This window comes from Trematomus bernacchii, unplaced genomic scaffold (genome assembly GCF_902827165.1).
Source record: "Trematomus bernacchii unplaced genomic scaffold, fTreBer1.1, whole genome shotgun sequence".
In the NCBI taxonomy this organism is placed as follows: Eukaryota; Metazoa; Chordata; class Actinopteri; order Perciformes; family Nototheniidae; genus Trematomus; species Trematomus bernacchii.
In genome coordinates, this window is record NW_022987582.1 from 2,375,964 (window position 1) to 2,394,181 (window position 18,218).

The following is an 18,218-nucleotide window of genomic DNA, read 5'->3' on the forward strand; positions in this document are numbered from 1 at the left end:
CACAACACCACACAGCATATATCCTATTTGCTAAGGAAAACTGAAAACATAGAAAAAAAATTAGAATATACTTTTTCATATATAATAAAACGTGAATAAGGTTGTCTGTGTGGAATGTTCACTTTAAAGTAACGCAAGCACAATATTAGCATAATTGTGTTTCTCCATGGAAAAAAAATTGATGTGGGTGGGAGGCGTGGCTTTCTTCAGGATAGCGCAACAGCGGGCAACAGCCCCTCAATATGTCTGCGCATGGCCCTGCCCTGTGTGCCAGTTTATTGACACTCCGTCTGCATTTCGACATGCAATCCTAAACGTCTTTCCCAAAACGGTGACAGTCTTAAATTAACGTGACACATACAGACTTCTGCGCCCTTAAGCCCCGCCCCTGCAGACTTTGATCGATTATTTGCTATGAAGCTCAGACCAGATGACCGGGAGAGTCACTGACAGCCAGCAGCACTGAGAAACACGGGCAGGTCAAAGCTGCACTTTATTTATCTGAAGCTCTTTCGTCCCGGGATAGAGTACCCTACAATAAAAACACGTGAGGAGGGGAGAGAGAGAGAGAGAGAGGAGGAGGAGGAGGAAGCGTTGGACAGGCGCGCTTGTGATCACCACCTCTGTCAAAAATAGACCGGCGGACTGAGAGGGGTTGCGAGAGAAACGGTATGTCAGCGTCTGTAATGAAGTTTCATCAGCGCCTGCTTCAATCTATCTCCATTAAACTCTACTTTTATATACCTACTGTTCTTTTCATAATCCTAGAATATAATACTTTAGTAGCCTATAATAACATGTGATGACACAGTTTACAATGGACAGCAGACTGAGCTTTGGATCCTGAGGGTGCTCTTGTATCATAGAGGGTTATAATATAAATTGTTGTGATTGGGACGTAAAATCTTCTCACAGGACCCAGCCATGGATAAGAAGGACGACGCGGAAATGATGGACGCACCCAAACACCAACAAAATGGGGATTTAAGGTATATTTCAATCATTATTTCTCAAAGCCAAGTTCAGTAGATTCCTAGAGTGATGGTTTAAAAACATATATCAACAGGTGTCTCAATTGTTATATAGAGGAAATATAAACTTTATATTCAGGCATCATGCTTTTTGAATCCTCCAGTAAAAGCAAGAAGAAAGGAAAGAAGAAAGAGAAAGAACCAAAATTGCCCATGGTTGGCGCCATTGGTGTGGTGAGTTCAGACTGTAATCTCTCCTTCTCATAACCAGCTGTTTATGCAATGTGCCTACATTTTAAACTGATAAAATCAAAATCATTTGATAATTAATGTGTAAACCAAGCCAATGAAAGCCATTTCTACTGTTGTTATATTGCTTTAGATGCAAAAACAACTGAAAAATATGTATTGATTTTTGTATGTTTCTGAGATTCTGAGATTAATGGGTAAAGACCGATAATGGGCTGTAAGTGGGATGATGTTGCAAGTACACCTAGAGATGTGTGTGTGTGTGTGTGTGTGTGTGTGTGTGTGTGTGTGTGTGTGTGTGTGTGTGTGTGTGTGTGTGTGTGTGTGTGTGTGTGTGTGTGTGTGTGTGTGTGTGTGTGTGTGTGTGTGTGTGTGTGTGTGTGTGTGTGTGTGTGTGTGTGTGTGTGTGTGTGTGTGTGTGTGTGTGTGTGTGTGTGTGTGTGTGTGTGTGTGTGTGTGTGTGTGTGTGTGTGTGTGTGTGTGTGTGTGTGTGTGTGTGTGTGTGTGTGAAAAGAGGAGGAGGCGGGGAGAGAGGATGGGAGTGTAGCACATCCTCATGTTGTTCGGGTTTGACTCCCGGTGTCCCCTGCTGTGAGAATATAATAGCTGCATAGAGTTTAAAGTATTTCCCTTGTTCTGATTGCATTGATCACATTTGTTATTAAAATATCAAGCAAGTTACCAGTAGAATTCACAAGATACAATCATATACTGACTGACATCTGCTTTGGTGTTTCCACACTCTGTCTTTTATGTGAGTGTAGTTTAGGTTTGCAAGCGGCGTGGACATTCTGTTGATCCTGACTGGGACGCTCTGTGCTATGGTTCACGGTGTCATTCTTCCTCTCATGTGTATTGTGTTCGGGGACATGACAGACAGCTTTATAAATGACTCTGCGATGAGCCAATACAACAGCAGCATCCCCAGTGAGTTTTCAGTTAGACATAGGAGTCATAATTACCTGAAATAGGTAATTAGGTTGTCAATAACACATCATAACAATGTATTTTCTTACCTTGTGTCTTCAGATGCCACAGCACCAAGAAACAGCACCTTACAAGCAGAAATGAAGAGGTAAGACTTTATATAAAGCATAAACAGAGCTGGCTGTTGGGTGAAAATATCTCCAAAATGTTGAATTTATTGTTGTTAATGGTTTTTATATTTGTATAAAGTTTAGGTGGAGGTCGAGGAAATTGCAGTGGTTTCTCTATAAAAAATATATTCAATAAATTGCATCAACTTTTTGTTTGTATTCCCATGTTTAAATTTATAAGTTAACTTATTTACCGTCTTGTTCAAATCTAGCCAATTATTAAAATGGGCAGATTCTACTCTCATTTTCAGGTTCATAATTATTTTTCGTTTTATTAAAATGTTATATGTTGACATATAACAAAATGTTATATGTTTTTTTCTTCTCCTACTATATGTCTGAATATACATGTATTCAACCTCTATCTGAAAACGCTCCTTTTTGTGGCAGTCTCTTTAAACCCCCATCAAAAAAGCCCAGTGTACAGATTGTGAGGAAAATGTGTCGCACCTTTGCACAGGTTGTTTTCAAACCTTGGGTGGATATACTCAGATGAAAGCGGTATATTCTAATAAGCCTGCATGATACATAGTGGAGCCAAATCTGCATGGCTGGTTAAATCCCATATTTGACTTTCTTTTCTTTTTTGACAGTTTGTGGGTTTTTAGGCACTCAAAATACCCAACTGTGTAGGAACGTTAAATGTCCCATTTAAAGTCATATAAGTCAAAATACTGCTCTCTTTCCAGCTTTGCCATCAGCTACTCCATCCTGGGATTCGTCGTGCTGCTGGTTGCCTACGGGCAGGTGGCCTTCTGGACGCTGGCCGCTGGACGGCAGGCCACACGCATCCGCAAGCTGTTTTTCCACCACATCATGCAGCAGGACATCGGCTGGTACGATGTCACTGAAACAGGAGAGCTCAACACGCGTCTCACAGAGTGGGTAACGGACAAGTCACACACACACATTTTCTCATACAACCGTATTCAAATAAAGCAGGGCTCAGCAACAAACCTTTTTTTTTAAATTAACCGATACTTTTTTCAAATAAATGATTGATTATTTGGTTAATGCAAGTGAAAAATACCCACCACAATTTCCCAAAGCCTCTGTTTAAATTTTGACCCCTTGATAGCAACAACATTTTAAAAGCACTTTTCTCCTAAAGGAGGAAAATTAAAAGATAATAAATAAATAGAAAGTACTTTTATCCAGATTTCGAGAACAGCTTTCTTGTACATTTTAAGTTTTTGCTGGATAATTTTCTGTTGATCGACTTATCAATTATTTATTTCAGTTCTTCTGTAAAGTGGTTATCATCTCTGACATAGAAAAACATATTTCCAGCATATCTTTTATTATTGTAGAATATAATCCTTCATCTGAGTTAAAACATTCAAATCAGGATTATTCAAGTTACACGGTTTTCACGTTACAACATTACATGCCGCATTCCTTTTTTCATGTGCATGCGCAGTGATGTCTATAAGATCCAAGAAGGAATTGGCGACAAAGCTGGGAGGCTTCTCCAGGCCTTTACCACCTTCGTCACAGCGTTTGTCATCGGCTTCATCAAAGGCTGGAAGCTCACCCTCGTCATCCTGGCTGTTAGCCCTGCGCTGGCCATTGCAGCTGGAATCTTCTCCAAGGTAAATCTCTTCTTTTTCTACTTCTTCTTCTTCTTCCCTTTTAAAGTTCACATGCTCTTAATCTATCTGTGTGCCATTCTCTTGCTATCCATTTGTTGTTCACAGGACTCAGCCCCCTGCAGGTATTCTTAATAACATTGTGTCTTTCTCCTTGTCTTATTAGGTGCTGGCGACTTTCACTACTAAAGAGCAGACTGCATATGCCAAAGCTGGAGCTGTGGCAGAAGAGGTGCTCTCTGCTATCAGGACAGTGTTTGCCTTCAATGGTCAGGACAGAGAAATCAAGAGGTGTGTACAATATGATCAAAAGCGAAATAAGATAATACTGAATAGCAGTGATTGTAAATATATAACCCTGAGTACCGTGGGTAGGGTATAATATAACATCAGACGTTTCTAGGTGTTTTCAGTCACCTATCTGAGCTGAATTTCACTGCAGGAACATCCACATCCACAGTTAAATGCAAACTAGATTTTGACATTCATACTGATCTCATTGGGGAAAAAATCAGACTTAACGTGGTTATTTTCTATTCAACAAAGCATTACTTCTGTGTAGGGAGAATAAATCTTGGCACGTAAACTGTTCTAAGTCAGAGAAATAGCCCCTGCAAAGGCTGTAACTGGATATAACCCATAAAACCCCCATACAATGTGATTAGTGTTTCTACTGATGTGACATTTAATGATGCCAAAGGGCCTGTTGTCATTGCAATCTAATTTATATATCTAACTATGCTCTCCACTGACATGTGCTTGTGCTCCTGTTTTTGATTGTTTTGAACCACAGATACAATAAGAACTTGGAGGATGCAAAGAATATGGGAATAAAGAAGGCGACATCTGCTAACTTTTCCATGGGCCTCACCTTCCTGTTGATCTACCTGTCCTACGCTCTGGCCTTCTGGTACGGAAGTACGCTCGTCCTGAGTAAAGAGTACACCATTGGATCCGTACTCACCGTGAGTAGACACATTTAGAAAGAGATCCTATTAATAGTTTCTCTTAAAACAAAAGGGAGACTCTAAATAAGAGAGGTTGCTGAGCTAACACTGATGTGTGTCTCTTAAGGTGTTCTTCACCGTGCTGATTGGAGCGTTCGCTGTGGGACAGACCTCTCCCAACATCCAGACTTTCGCCAGCGCCCGGGGAGCTGCATATAAAGTGTACAGCATTATTGATCATGTAAGGAATGCAACATTCTTACCCAAAGCACACCTTTCACATGATGGTTTTTTTAGACATTTTTGCTGCTGGACAGTTGTCAGTTTGTATTACTGAACATGCACCGCTGTACTCTGGCACTCTGGGGAGCCACTTTGATGCAGCCGACAACCTGGAGACAGAAATGTTGGATTTTGCTCTAATTGGAGCACCTGCTGTCAGGTCATTTGGTTGATACTACACCGCTGTGGCTCTGTGAAGTTACTGTGCATGTACCTTGAGATACAATACAGTATCAGTTTTTACAAACATTGCACCCTTAATACACATGTGCAGCAGATTCCTTGTAATGGTATGTTTACCATATCTTCTGGTATCGTATCCCATCATTTCATATAAAATGTTATCTTATTTTAACTTAGTGCATTGTATCTCAGCGCAACAAATTATATTGTATTTTATTTTATCTTATCTTATCTAATTATATCGTATTTTATTTTATCTAATTATATCGTATTTTATTTTAGCTTATATCTTATCTCATTATATCGTAACATATCTTAGCTTATCGTATTGTATCGAATTTTATCTCATTATATCGTAACATATCTTAGCTTATCGTATTCTATCGAATCTTATCTCATTATATCGTATCGTATCTTAGATTATCGTATTGTATCTTATCTCATTATATCGTGTCATATCTGAGCTTATGTTATTGAATCGTATCTTATCTTATCTTATCTTATCTTATCTTATCTAATATGTCTTTGACTACCATCTGTGGAATTTAAAATGGTCTAAGAAACACAATTGAACCACTTCCGCAGTCTGGTCTCTAGTTATTCTGGGCCGTGCATGTTTATAGTTTACAGTGCGTCTGTTTTTCTTTCACAGTGACTACCCACTCAGATTAGTTTATAAGCACGGACAACATCTGTTTAAGCATGAGCAATAATCACACAGCCTAAAGCAAAACTCAAAAAGTATAAAATCTCCTCTCAGGGCCTTTTCGTTTCAAACTCAGAATTTAAGAAGAGTATCCATTCCAAGTCAAGGACTCTTGCTTCGTGACATCTGATCTAAAATAAGCAGTATGGATACCCTTTTCTGTCTAATCTTAAACACAGAAAGATGAGGCCTCCAAGAGGGACATAAAACAGTCTCACATTCTCAGTCCAAACAGAGCTAAACCATTGAGGTGGAACAGCAGTGTGTGTTTGTGTGTGTGAACGTGTGTGTTTAACCTACCTAGAGAAGCGGAAAAAACGCAAAGAGCTCACCCTACTGTGGGACAGCCTTCCTGCCTTTGTCTTATTGATGTTTTGAGAAGGATCAGGTTATTTATCCAACTGTGGCCGAACTACAAACAGGAACAGAGAGCTGAGTTTTTTAGGAGTGAAATTAAAGTTAACTTTTGTCTCAACAGAAACCGGCCATCGACAGTTATTCAGAGGCCGGCTTCAAGCCTGACTCCATCAAAGGAAACATTGAGTTCAAGAACATCCGCTTCAGCTACCCCTCAAGACCAGACATCCAAGTACGTTCACCATAGACACTGTTTATTGAACTCTTAAACACATTATTCAAACTTTATCTCGTAAATTACGTTGTTTACTTTTGTAGGTTTTAAACGACTTGTCTCTGAGTGTGAAGAGTGGACAGACCATTGCCTTGGTAGGGAGCAGCGGCTGTGGGAAGAGCACAATGATCCAGCTGCTGCAGAGGTTCTACGATCCTCAGGAAGGATCTGTGAGTGACGTTTACAAAACACTTCATTTAAAGGGGACCTATCATGCAAAATGCACTTTTGTACGTCTTTTATACATGAATATGTGTCCCCGGTGTTCCAGGGAACTCACCAAGTGTCAGAAAACACAACCCTCTCTATTTTCCTCCATACCCAAATCTCTAAAAAAGGGGCTGCAACGGATCTGATAAAAACTGATCCAGATTTGAACACTGTCCTGACGTCAGGACAGTGGCGCTACGGCTATTGGGCCAACTCCACCAATCAGGAGGAGACAGCCACGGCCATTGCCGTTCGAAAGCGCTGGAGACGCTATAGTACATATGCCAGGCCAGTAGATGGTGCTGTTCTCACAGAATCAGCCCTTGCTAAAACAGATCTAAAAAATGTCAAATTGAGCAAAATGAGGCATGGCTAAAATGCATGATCTGTTTGGTATTTTGAAAAAAAAAAAGTATAAATATGCCTTATATAGGTATGGTCCTACACTATATTATTCAAATATAACATGATAGGTCCACTTTAAATTGGATTCATTTAGTATTTGTTAGCATATTCGCTCTGCTATATTCCAGGACTTAAAATACTACTAAATCTTTTTAGCATGAACTCTCATAACATTTTGTGATTTCATTAGATCAGGTGTGACATGAACAAAAAAATCTGGGTAGAGTTTTTAGTGTTTCTGCCCATATACTTTGAATCATGTGTCACTGCAGGTACATACTGTAGTAGTTGTTTCCTGCTTCCCAGGCAGCTATTCTAATAAATCCACTTTGAGAGTCTAAAAAAGTTTTTGTAAAAAGTGTTGATTGATGAGATTGGCCACGGTATCAAATATTCGCAGCTCTTAGCGCTAAATGAAATAAGTCCCCAAAAGTGTCGACTATTTTTTAAACAATGACGAGATGCTGTTTCAGATAAATATGACTGTTATATGTGTGTTTGAATCCTGTTTTTCAGGTGACTATTGACGGGCACGACATCCGTTCTCTTAACATCCGCTACTTGAGAGAGATGATCGGCGTGGTGAGTCAGGAGCCTGTTCTCTTCGCCACCACCATCGTGGAGAACATCAGATACGGCCGACTTGACGTGACCAAACAGGAGATCGAACAAGCTGCCAAGGAGGCCAATGCATACGACTTCATTATGAGCCTTCCTGACGTATGACTGTGTTAATGACTCCCTGTTCTGTGTGTTTATCAAGATCTCCTTCAACCACTTGCTAATATTGAAACTCTTATTGTTGAGCAGACGTTTGAGACGATGGTCGGAGACCGAGGAACTCAAATGAGTGGCGGACAGAAGCAGAGGATCGCAATTGCTCGAGCTCTAGTCCGCAACCCCAAAATCCTTCTGTTGGACGAAGCCACATCTGCGCTTGATGCTGAGAGTGAGACCATTGTGCAATCTGCACTCGACAAGGTGCAAATACACAAATCCTGTTCTACCTCATCCAGAACACAGCTTTGCACTTTGATACTGACATAAAGAAAGGTAGTTAAAATCCTAGATTAATGTGGTTTACTACTTCCTTTAGAAACATATTTGGTGTGGCTTTATTGGCATTGTTGTTCTGTCATCGGTTCGCAATGCACCTGCATAGAGCCACAGTCCATAGACATTGTTACTAATATTAAGGTCTAGCAACTACAAACATGTTAGAATGTTTATAAAATTGTACGTACAATTTTTGCTCCTTTTTGTTAATCTAAGCAAAGACATAAAAACTGGGACTCATGGCTTTTTGTGTGCAGGTCCGACTCGGTCGTACCACCATCGTTGTTGCCCACCGCCTGTCAACCATCAGAAACGCTGACGTCATCGCTGGCTTCCAGAAAGGTGAAGTTGTAGAGTTGGGGAGTCACAGCAAACTGATGGAAGAAAAGGGAGTCTACCACAAACTGGTCACCATGCAGGTAAAACACACAAACTATTTATTTGGGTTTGAGTTCAAGGGAAACTTTCAGAATGGTCAGCCATATTGTTTTCCTCTCTCTCTCTCTTTCTGTTGCAGACTTTCCAGAAAGAGGAGGAGATGGATGAGGCAGAGTGTGAGCCGTCTGCTGAGGAGAAGAGCCCGTTAGTCCATACCAACTCTCGCTCCTCTCTGAAAAATAGGAAGACCACAAGAGGCTCCTCCTTCGCTGTCTCAGAGGCAGACAAAGAGGAGAAAGAAAAGTTAGATGAGGAGAAATTGGAGGAGGTGAGCTGTGCTGCCACATCTCTGGGCTTTGGGTGGATGGGTCAACATGGTCTGTGCAGGTTATTCAATACTTTAGCTGACATTTGGACAAAGGTCGGATCAGGGCTCTCCTCTTTTCCATTACAACTGTCAAGCTATCAAACTCTAGCCATTGCTTTGTGTGGTTTGAATGGCTATGATGAAAAAGAGGAAGGTGGGAGCACATGATCTTGATATATGCTGAGGATTTATTTAATCATTTCTGTAAATCCTCCCAAATCTATTACAAATATGACTTGTTTTCTGAGGAAGTATAAAGGGGTCTCTGTTGGATAGAACTTTATCCAAGGGTATCTCATATTCACAGAGACCATTCTGCATAGGTCCCCTTCTTCACATTTTGTCAGAAAAATCAGAAAAACATAACAAATTTGGATCAACAGAATGTGTTGTTCTTACTCCTCTCAGGGCTTACCTTATATTTCTGAAACAGAAAATACAGAGATATTATTAACTGTAGCAAAAATATATCAAGGAAGTCCAGGATTGCTATTCGGCGTTTCCTTTTAAGTATTATCTGTTAAGTCAGATAGTGACCCATGTTACTATGGCTTCATGTTTCTTTTGTCCCTTCTGCCTTTCCCTGCCTATGAACTATGTACACAATAACCCTAATGTAAGATTTACACCTCCTCCTCTGTTACCTAAACAATCTTTCCCTCCATATTTCCCCACATTCTAGCAGTTGTGTAATAAATGTAGTTATTTACCACAGTCCTGGAAAAAAGAGGGGAAATGCGTGTGAACGAGATGTGACTCAGCTCTTTCTGCCTTCACCCTGCTTATGAACTATGTACACAATAACCCTAAGATACAAATATACAATGTTCTTTCTCCTCTAATGCCTAAACAGTCTTTCCCTCCATCTTTCCCCACATTCTAGCAGTTGCGTAATACATGTAGTTATTTACCACAGTCCAGGGAAATGCATGTGAACGAGATGTGACTAAGCTCTTTCTCCCTCTTCCTGCAGGATGAAAATATTCCCCCTGTGTCGTTCTTCAAAATAATGCGTCTCAACATTCCTGAGTGGCCTTACATTTTGGTGGGGACGATCTGTGCCATCATCAACGGCGTCATGCAGCCACTGTTCGCCATCATCTTCTCCAACATCATCACTGTATGTTACTCTTAATATCTGAGCACCACAAAAGCTATTTGGTGGTTATTTATGTTCAATTGCAGCATTTGTCAGATGTTGAAGAAGCCCACAGACAAACTGTTTTTCCTCTTCTCAGGTGTTTGCACATCCAGATCCAGCCGTCATCAGGACAAGAGCTTCGTACTTTTCTCTGATGTTTGTTCTTATTGGAGCGGTGTCCTTTGTCGCCATGTTTTTCCAGGTATTACATTACATGTTACTTGTTATGCATGTTCACACACACTCACACGCATGTTCATTTAAGGTGCGTTCATTGCCCTCAAAGAAATAGTTTGACACTTGAAGCACTTATATGATTTCCTGCTGAGGGTCAGAAGAGAAGATTCCTCTCTCATGTCTGTACAATAAATGTAATGGTATACTGTACACAGCAGCTGTTTAGTTTAGCAGCATAACGTCTGTCAACAGGTCTGCCTTGTAGCTGTGGCTGTATATTATCTGTACAAACATGAGATTGGTGTCTACCTACTCATCTAACTCTTGGAATGAAGCTCCCAATAAGTTCCCAAAATGTCAAATTGGTTCTTGTACTATACAGTATATGCCTAAATCCAAAGAGTGTCCATTGTACTTGGTTGGAAATGTAGAAACCTTGATAGCTACCACACAGGATTACAGTAACACACACACACACACACACACACACACACACACACACACACACACACACACACACACACACACACACACACACACACACACACACACACACACACACACACACACACACGCGCTTTATCGTGATGATAGTGTTGCAGTATAAACACATGCAGGTGCTGTGACAGACGTTTTTGCCCATGTCCAGTTTTTCACGTTTTCTGACTGTAAACGTTCACAGGGCTTCTGTTTTGGGAAATCTGGAGAGATCCTGACTCTTAAACTGAGACTCGGGGCCTTCAAAGCCATGATGAGACAGGTGAGTGTAAATAACAGAAATCTGAGACCTGCACAAAGACCTGTGCTTAATTATTAATAAAACAGAGTCTCACCTCTTTCTCTCCCCTGTGCTATATCTCTTTCTGGGCTGAGCTTCATCACAAATTCAATTATTAATAAACAATAACCAAGTCAAGAAGTATAAAGCTACATCGTTTTAATTCAATAAGTTGATTGTGTTTTTAGGAAAGGACAGACTCAAACATTTTGCTTTCTTAACATTATGTATCTTTTATTTATATAGGGGAAAAACTATGATTTCCTTTGATTGTTTTTTAATATATTTGTTTCACTTAAAATGTTGTTTTCTTAAAAATGATATATCGTAGCTTTGATGGGATAAAAACTAAAGTTTTATTTACAAAATGTATGCTAAACTGATTCCAGTATGCTTTAGTGTTTTAAGAATATTATGATGATTATGCGGAAAATATTGTCACCCACAAGTTTGTCCAGCACAATCGTGATACTTCCATATTATCCCAGGCCTAATTAAAACAATGTGGCACGTAAGACATTTCTGACTGCTGTTGTTTATTTAACTTTTTTAATTACGAGTTAATGTATAGTATTTATTTTTAATACACATTTGTTTAAAGGACCTTGGCTGGTTTGACAACCCCAAAAACAGTGTTGGAGCGCTCACTACGAGACTGGCCACAGACGCAGCCCAAGTGCAAGGGGTAAGTCTCAACAGCAAACACACATACACACTCACAAAGACTAGAACAATGAATCGTCCAAGAAAATCAGGGATCTTGTCGTCTGCTTTGTTCCCACCTGCTCAGGCTACAGGAGTGCGTATGGCCACGCTGGCCCAGAATCTCGCCAACATGGGCACCAGCATTATCATCTCCTTCGTGTACGGCTGGGAGCTGACGCTGCTCGTCCTGTCGGTGGTGCCCTTCATGGCAGTGGCCGGCGCTGTGGAGATGAAGGCGCTCACTGGACACGCTACTGAAGACAAGAAGGAGCTGGAGAAGTCTGGAAAGGTAGAGATTCAGTGTGTCACAGTTCCAAGTTGTAATGACTCTTGAGCACATTGTGTTAAATCACTAGCCTTTTGATATTCTTTAGAGTACATAACATGTTTTTATGATTTGTCTCTACAGATTGCTACAGAGGCCATTGACAATATCCGTACTGTTGTCTCCCTTAACAGAGAACCAAAGTTTGAGTCTTTGTATCAGGAAAACTTAGAAATACCATTCAGGTGTGTTAGATTAATTAAACCAAATATCCAACATGCCCAATGGATATATGAACACAATTCAATGTTTATTAATATAATTGGATAAATTAAAGGAGTAATCTCTCTGATTCACTGTGCAGGAACTCCCAGAGAAATGCCCACGTGCACGGTCTCACCTTCTCCTTCAGCCAGGCCATGATCTACTTTGCCTACGCGGGCTGTTTCCGCTTTGGAGCTTGGCTTGTTGAGGAGAACAGAATGGATATTCAGGGAGTATTCCTGTGAGTAAACAGACCAAGTGACCTTTTCTTTTCTATTAATCATTAGATAAAGTTTAGTTGTTTTATATAGACTACTTGTGTTGGCGTGCAATTGTAGGTTACAGCAGATCAAAGCATTCCTGTTGGCCGGAGAAGATGTTTATATGGCTTTTAATCATTACCCCGGCCTGTAGTGTGCGAGGGGCCGCTGTGAGTGGGTTGGCTTGTAATCCAGATGACATTGTCACGCAAGACACCTGTACCTTTGGTGATGTAACAGTCACATGCGTGTTTAGGATGCTAACATGACTGTTACAAAGAGAGGAAGTCCAAAGGTCATTGCACCTTCAGCTTCTGAACATAAAACCATAAAACACAGAAACATTAACTCCTCACCCCATACACCATGTTATGCAACCTTGTGCAGTGAGTTAAGTAAGTCAATTAATTTATAATGATGCACAAGACATCTATTATAAAATGTTGATAGTCTGGAAATGAGACAAAATATCTACAGCCACACAATCAGCCGTGTGATGCTTTTCTTAAACATAACGTTGTTTTGACCTAAAACATGCTAGTGTTTGCAGGTACTGTATATCATGTTCAGTTTAGCGTGTTAGCATGATAAATGAACTAATAAGCACTAAACACAAAGTGCAGCTGAGGCTGATGGGAATGTCATGATTAGTTTTGTGTCGTTTCATGTTCATTAACCAAAGTAATGGACAAAACTAAGAGAAAATGTATCTTAAGCTTGAGAAAATGTCTTTATACATATTGGATGACTGCTGTGGAATTGGGTCATGATTTCTTAACTTCCGTTAGATATATTTAATATATCTATATGCGCTTGTAAAGCACTTTAAAAATGCTTGTCCTGTGACTGTGAAAATATGAATGATAAAACTAACGTGCATGGATTTTCTCTCCTAGTGTGGTTTCTGCTATTCTGTACGGAGCCATGGCTCTCGGAGAGGCCAACTCCTTCGCTCCAAACTACGCTAAGGCCAAAATCTCAGCTGCCCACCTCATGGCACTGATGGGCAGAGAGCCCGCCATTGATAATCTATCCCAGGCGGGAGAGTCACCGGTACATTTTAACACAAAGCCAAACCGAAAAAAACAACACTCTTGTAATACCACTCTTTAGACAGATGCTAACATATCTCTCTTTTGTGTCATCTCTTTAAACCCCCAGGACACATTTGATGGTAATGTGCAATTTGACAGTGTTATGTTTAACTACCCGTCACGCCCTGATGTGCAAATCCTGCAAGGGCTGAATCTGAAGGTGAGGAAGGGAGAGACTCTGGCCTTGGTGGGGAGCAGTGGCTGTGGAAAGAGCACCACCATCCAGCTGCTGGAGAGGTTCTACGACCCCAGAGAGGGGAGAGTGGTAAGAAGACAAATAGACGTACATACTTTGTGCAACTGGGTTAACACCTTTATCTACTGCAACTTGTGTGTTTATGGCTACTTTACAGCACTGACATGATGAGAGGAAAATAAAAACTGTCTGAAGCTGGTGTAGCATGTGTGTTTTTATCTTTACTGCACCAGCCATTTCATTTTATCTTGATGGGATTCATTCCCGTTCATACTGACAGTCCTCTGAGAATGTGTATAATTTTATAACTAAATTCACATTTTTGTTGACGTTGAAAATGAAAAGCTATTTTTTTACTACACTGAGAGAACCCTTTGCAAAACCTCTCTGTACCTGAGTATGATGATAATAAATATACTTTTATTCTAAAAGGCACACAGACATACTTAGCAACTATTTGATGACCAAAGTGGAGTATTCAGCAACTATAGATCCAAATTATCTTAGGATTTCTTGGATACCAAAAAGAAATCAGCATGTTATAGCCCCATCAATCCTTTTACAATAATGACTGCAAAATACTTTTCTCCTTCAGCTTCTGGACAATAAAAATGCACAAGAGCTGAACATCCATTGGTTGAGATCTCAGATAGGCATCGTGTCCCAGGAGCCCGTGCTGTTTGACTGCACGATAGCCGAAAACATCGCCTATGGAGACAACAGCCGCATTGCATCGCAGGCGGAGATAGAGGAAGCTGCCAAAGCGGCCAACATCCACAGCTTCATCGATAGCCTGCCACAGGTAACTGCTGAGGTTTCAGTGAGGAGATATGTCCAGACAAAGCCTGAAATTAAAGATATGTCGTTTTTGTATGAGCAGTTTTATAACTTCTCAAGGCCCTCTACTGGGCGTTTGGGAAATTGTTTCTCTAGTGGTACTTGTTTGGGCTATAGTATACTGTATGTGACCAGGTTTAGAGATATGCCGTCTGTCAATACATCTGATTTCTTCCTCCCTTTCTGAACAATGTCAGTTAATGGGATTTGTTTGTAGTGAATCTCACAGAATTTACATTACATCCATGTTTATTCAATTTAAACAAAATCAACAGAGAAATATGTATAAACTCATATAAAAGTTTCTCAAAATTAATAAATAATGGATAAATATTTCACTTTTAATCTTAATTTAAATAATTGCCTCACAACTGTCTCTCTGTTGTTTTGGTATCAATTAAATTATTCTTTCTTGGAAATGACTCTACTGTAAGATAATGTTTAAGTATTTAAAATGGAAATATTTCAGCGAGGTGTTTGTTGGCTTTTGTCTTTATTTAGCATGTATAACGATGCACCTCTCTCTTTCTGTGTTGAGCAGAAGTACAACACTCAGGCCGGTGATAAGGGAACGCAGCTGTCAGGTGGTCAGAAGCAGCGTGTAGCCATAGCCCGAGCTATCCTCCGCAACCCCAAAGTGCTGCTTCTGGACGAGGCCACCTCCGCACTCGACACTGAGAGTGAGAAGGTAAGTGTTACGAGCACCAAGACCAATGAGCAAGAAAATGGGGAGAACTGGCGTTTTACCAGAAAGGTCCTTTTAGATACAGTAGATTGTGCCTGGGAGATGGGCAGCAAAGAAACGTTTCATATACACAAAATGACAGAACACATCACAAACAAAACGTAACAAAAAAAACAGACACAAACAATACAGGAATTGTACAGCAACAGTCTTAAGCTTAAGCTCTTAAGTTATTCAAAATTACATACAATTGAATGTGCATTATCCCTCCACGACACAGGAAGTATTAATAATTAAAATCAATAGAGAAAGATGGAACAAGCCACGCCTTTCTCCAAATGTTTTTCTATAAGTCCATGTGATCTCACTGTCATCATGCTGCTCTTCCAGGTGGTGCAGGAGGCGTTAGACGAGGCCAGTAAGGGCAGGACGTGCATCATTGTGGCCCACCGTCTGTCCACCATCCAAAACGCAGACCGCATCGCTGTCTTCAAGGGAGGAGTGGTGGTGGAAGAGGGGACACATCAACAGCTGCTGGCCAAAAAGGGATTCTACTTCATGCTGGTCACCACACAGATGGGACACGGGAGGAAATAAGAGGACATAAGAGAGCAATACAACACTGATGTGTCCGGAAATATTCATGTTTCCCTGTCCTGCTTTAGTAGAGCAATGAATGTGATCATCAGACAAGTCAAAAAGCCAAGTCAAACTCCTGTATGTGTATGTATGTGTTCATTAGCTGTCACTTCTAAGGGCCTTTTTCACAGGAGATATCATTTGATATGTGACAGTAGGAGATGTGCAGATGTTAATAAGATCACAGATACTTGTATTGTGCATGCTGGCTTACTGAATATTTTTAGTAACACCTGCTCTTCTACTATCACAAGTCAAAATGTCTGCTGTTTTTTCCCCCCAAGTTTGTGCCTTGAACACATGGACTCCTGTTTTCCTTTCTTTATAAAAGGTGGACCTACTTGTTGCCAATACGCCTTAGCTGTTGATTTCTGGTGCCATCTTCTGTTAAGCGTTAAATACTACTGATGTAGAGAGATTAAAGATAGCGATACACTGGATTTATTATGCATGATAGGGCATTAAGTATACATCTGACACAGGGATCATCTTTACAAATGTTCTACAGGATATGTATTTGAGCGATTTTTTTTATAATTACTATGTTGATTGTCATGATGGAGAGTATCTTTTGTGTTAATAGTTGAATATAAGTGCCTAAAAAAAGAAAAATATTGTACACACAGGGCTGTTCAGAGTTTAATTTTTTTATTGTCACACTTTGGTTGCAACCACAAGGAATCCTATTGTTTCTACAAATGCAAGGAAGGACTAACCTTCTTGTAAAACTTGCCTTTATGTAACTATTAAAGTTTTTTCATTCAGTAATTGAATCATCCACTTACTTCAACATCAGATTACAGTTCGCAACTGTAGTTGTCTAAACAACTACGCAACATTTCCAAGATCAAATACATTTATCATTTTGAATAATAAAACAAAAGTATTAAAAATGTTAATTATTAAAAGGTAGGGTAGGTAAGTTTGAGAAACCGGCTCGAGATCGCTAGAATTTGAAAATACACAACCGGAGAAAATCTGCCGCTTCCTTACAGAGCACATGACCAATGAGGGCACGAGATAAGTTTGTGCACAGATGGAAGGCTGACAGGCAGGTAGGCCATCCAGTTATTTTAGCCGGGCCGGCTAAAATGATTGGTCGTGCTTTTTACAGTATTACGGCTTCCACAGATGAACATTTTTATGGATTTTTTGTCAAAGCACTTAAGATATTCATTGTTATCGGGATGTTAAGAGCATTCCATGGAATATAACAAAAAGTGTATCTCGAGCCGGTTTCTCAAACTTACCTACCCTACCTTTAAGCTAGTGTTCATTGTATGTTTAAATGAAGTACAATCTTATTCACATTTTGCTATTTCCAAAACCTTTGTCAACACAGACAGATTTGTTTTTAAATGCAGAGGAAATGAGGGGATGGAAATCACAGTTTTTTGGGCTCATTCACGTTTTACAGCAGCAATCCTAATATACATTCGTATTAACATTTAGCAATCTCAAGCGTGACGTACAGATAAAGGAAAGCTGCATAGTGTGTAGGCTTTTTGAGGTGCAGTGACCAAGCAAGTAAGGCAACCATAAGCAAACCAAAACGTTTCAACATCAATAGATCTGAAGGCCACTCTTAGTTTCCAAAAGTCAAACTGAAATTTGATGGTTTGATTAAAAAGTGGAAGCTAGCTAAATGGTACGTTACTTCCTGCATAGCTTGGTAGTGTTAGCCGTCTTTCCTACAGTATATAGGGTGAATGCAGCTAACAGCTTAACCATACCTGTGTTGCCCACTACAACTATCAACACTGTAATTCCTATCACGATTTTGATTGTAGGCAAACATCAAAACAAACAGTAAGACCATATTAACTGATTTCTTCTACAAAAATAATTTCAGTCCAACTTTTAAAGTTATGTGCTATTCTCTAGATTTTTACTAATCCATAACATGAAACAAATCAATTATATTTAACTTATAAAGTTATTTTTAATGAGTTAAATCGGAATGCATAATTGCAAAATAATTAAAGGACAACAACTAAAAGAAACAGAAGCTATTTTCTTCAATTGTCCATGGCTCACAGCGTCTGGTAAATATTTACCTCCTGAAGAACCAACACCATAAAAAGGTCTTGAGCCATAGCATTAGCT

General features: G+C 39.9%; 1 protein-coding gene across 2 annotated transcripts; it reads left to right on the forward strand.

The window, feature by feature from the left end:
• The first annotated feature begins 411 nt into the window (after window positions 1-411).
• abcb4 (ATP-binding cassette, sub-family B (MDR/TAP), member 4) lies at window positions 412-16,880 on the forward strand. Of its 2 annotated transcripts, XM_034127756.1 has the most exons (28): window positions 412-669; window positions 916-989; window positions 1,136-1,205; window positions 1,985-2,147; window positions 2,250-2,295; window positions 3,007-3,198; window positions 3,738-3,909; window positions 4,073-4,197; window positions 4,700-4,871; window positions 4,981-5,094; window positions 6,503-6,613; window positions 6,700-6,825; window positions 7,787-7,990; window positions 8,081-8,251; window positions 8,584-8,745; window positions 8,844-9,032; window positions 10,045-10,191; window positions 10,310-10,414; window positions 11,072-11,149; window positions 11,769-11,852; window positions 11,958-12,161; window positions 12,282-12,382; window positions 12,502-12,642; window positions 13,558-13,714; window positions 13,823-14,020; window positions 14,547-14,753; window positions 15,330-15,476; window positions 15,864-16,880. In XM_034127756.1, exons 2-28 carry the CDS (start codon window positions 925-927, stop codon window positions 16,068-16,070), a joined length of 3,858 nt encoding a protein of 1,285 aa, XP_033983647.1. In that variant the 5' UTR covers window positions 412-669; window positions 916-924; the 3' UTR covers window positions 16,071-16,880. The 2 variants fall into 2 exon arrangements, with proteins under 2 accessions (XP_033983647.1, XP_033983648.1); XM_034127757.1 differs by lacking the exon at window positions 12,502-12,642.
• Window positions 16,881-18,218: the final 1,338 nt, after the last annotated feature.

Excerpts from the sequence above, each read along its gene's own strand:
- abcb4 (XM_034127756.1), top strand. The coding sequence starts at position 925 with ATGGATAAGAAGGACGACGCGGAAATGATGGACGCACCCAAACACCAA. Across the intron at positions 6,614-6,699 it reads CCTCAAGACCAGACATCCAA|GTTTTAAACGACTTGTCTCT; the intron begins GTACGTTCACCA and ends TTACTTTTGTAG. Across the intron at positions 12,383-12,501 it reads AACTTAGAAATACCATTCAG|GAACTCCCAGAGAAATGCCC; the intron begins GTGTGTTAGATT and ends TTCACTGTGCAG.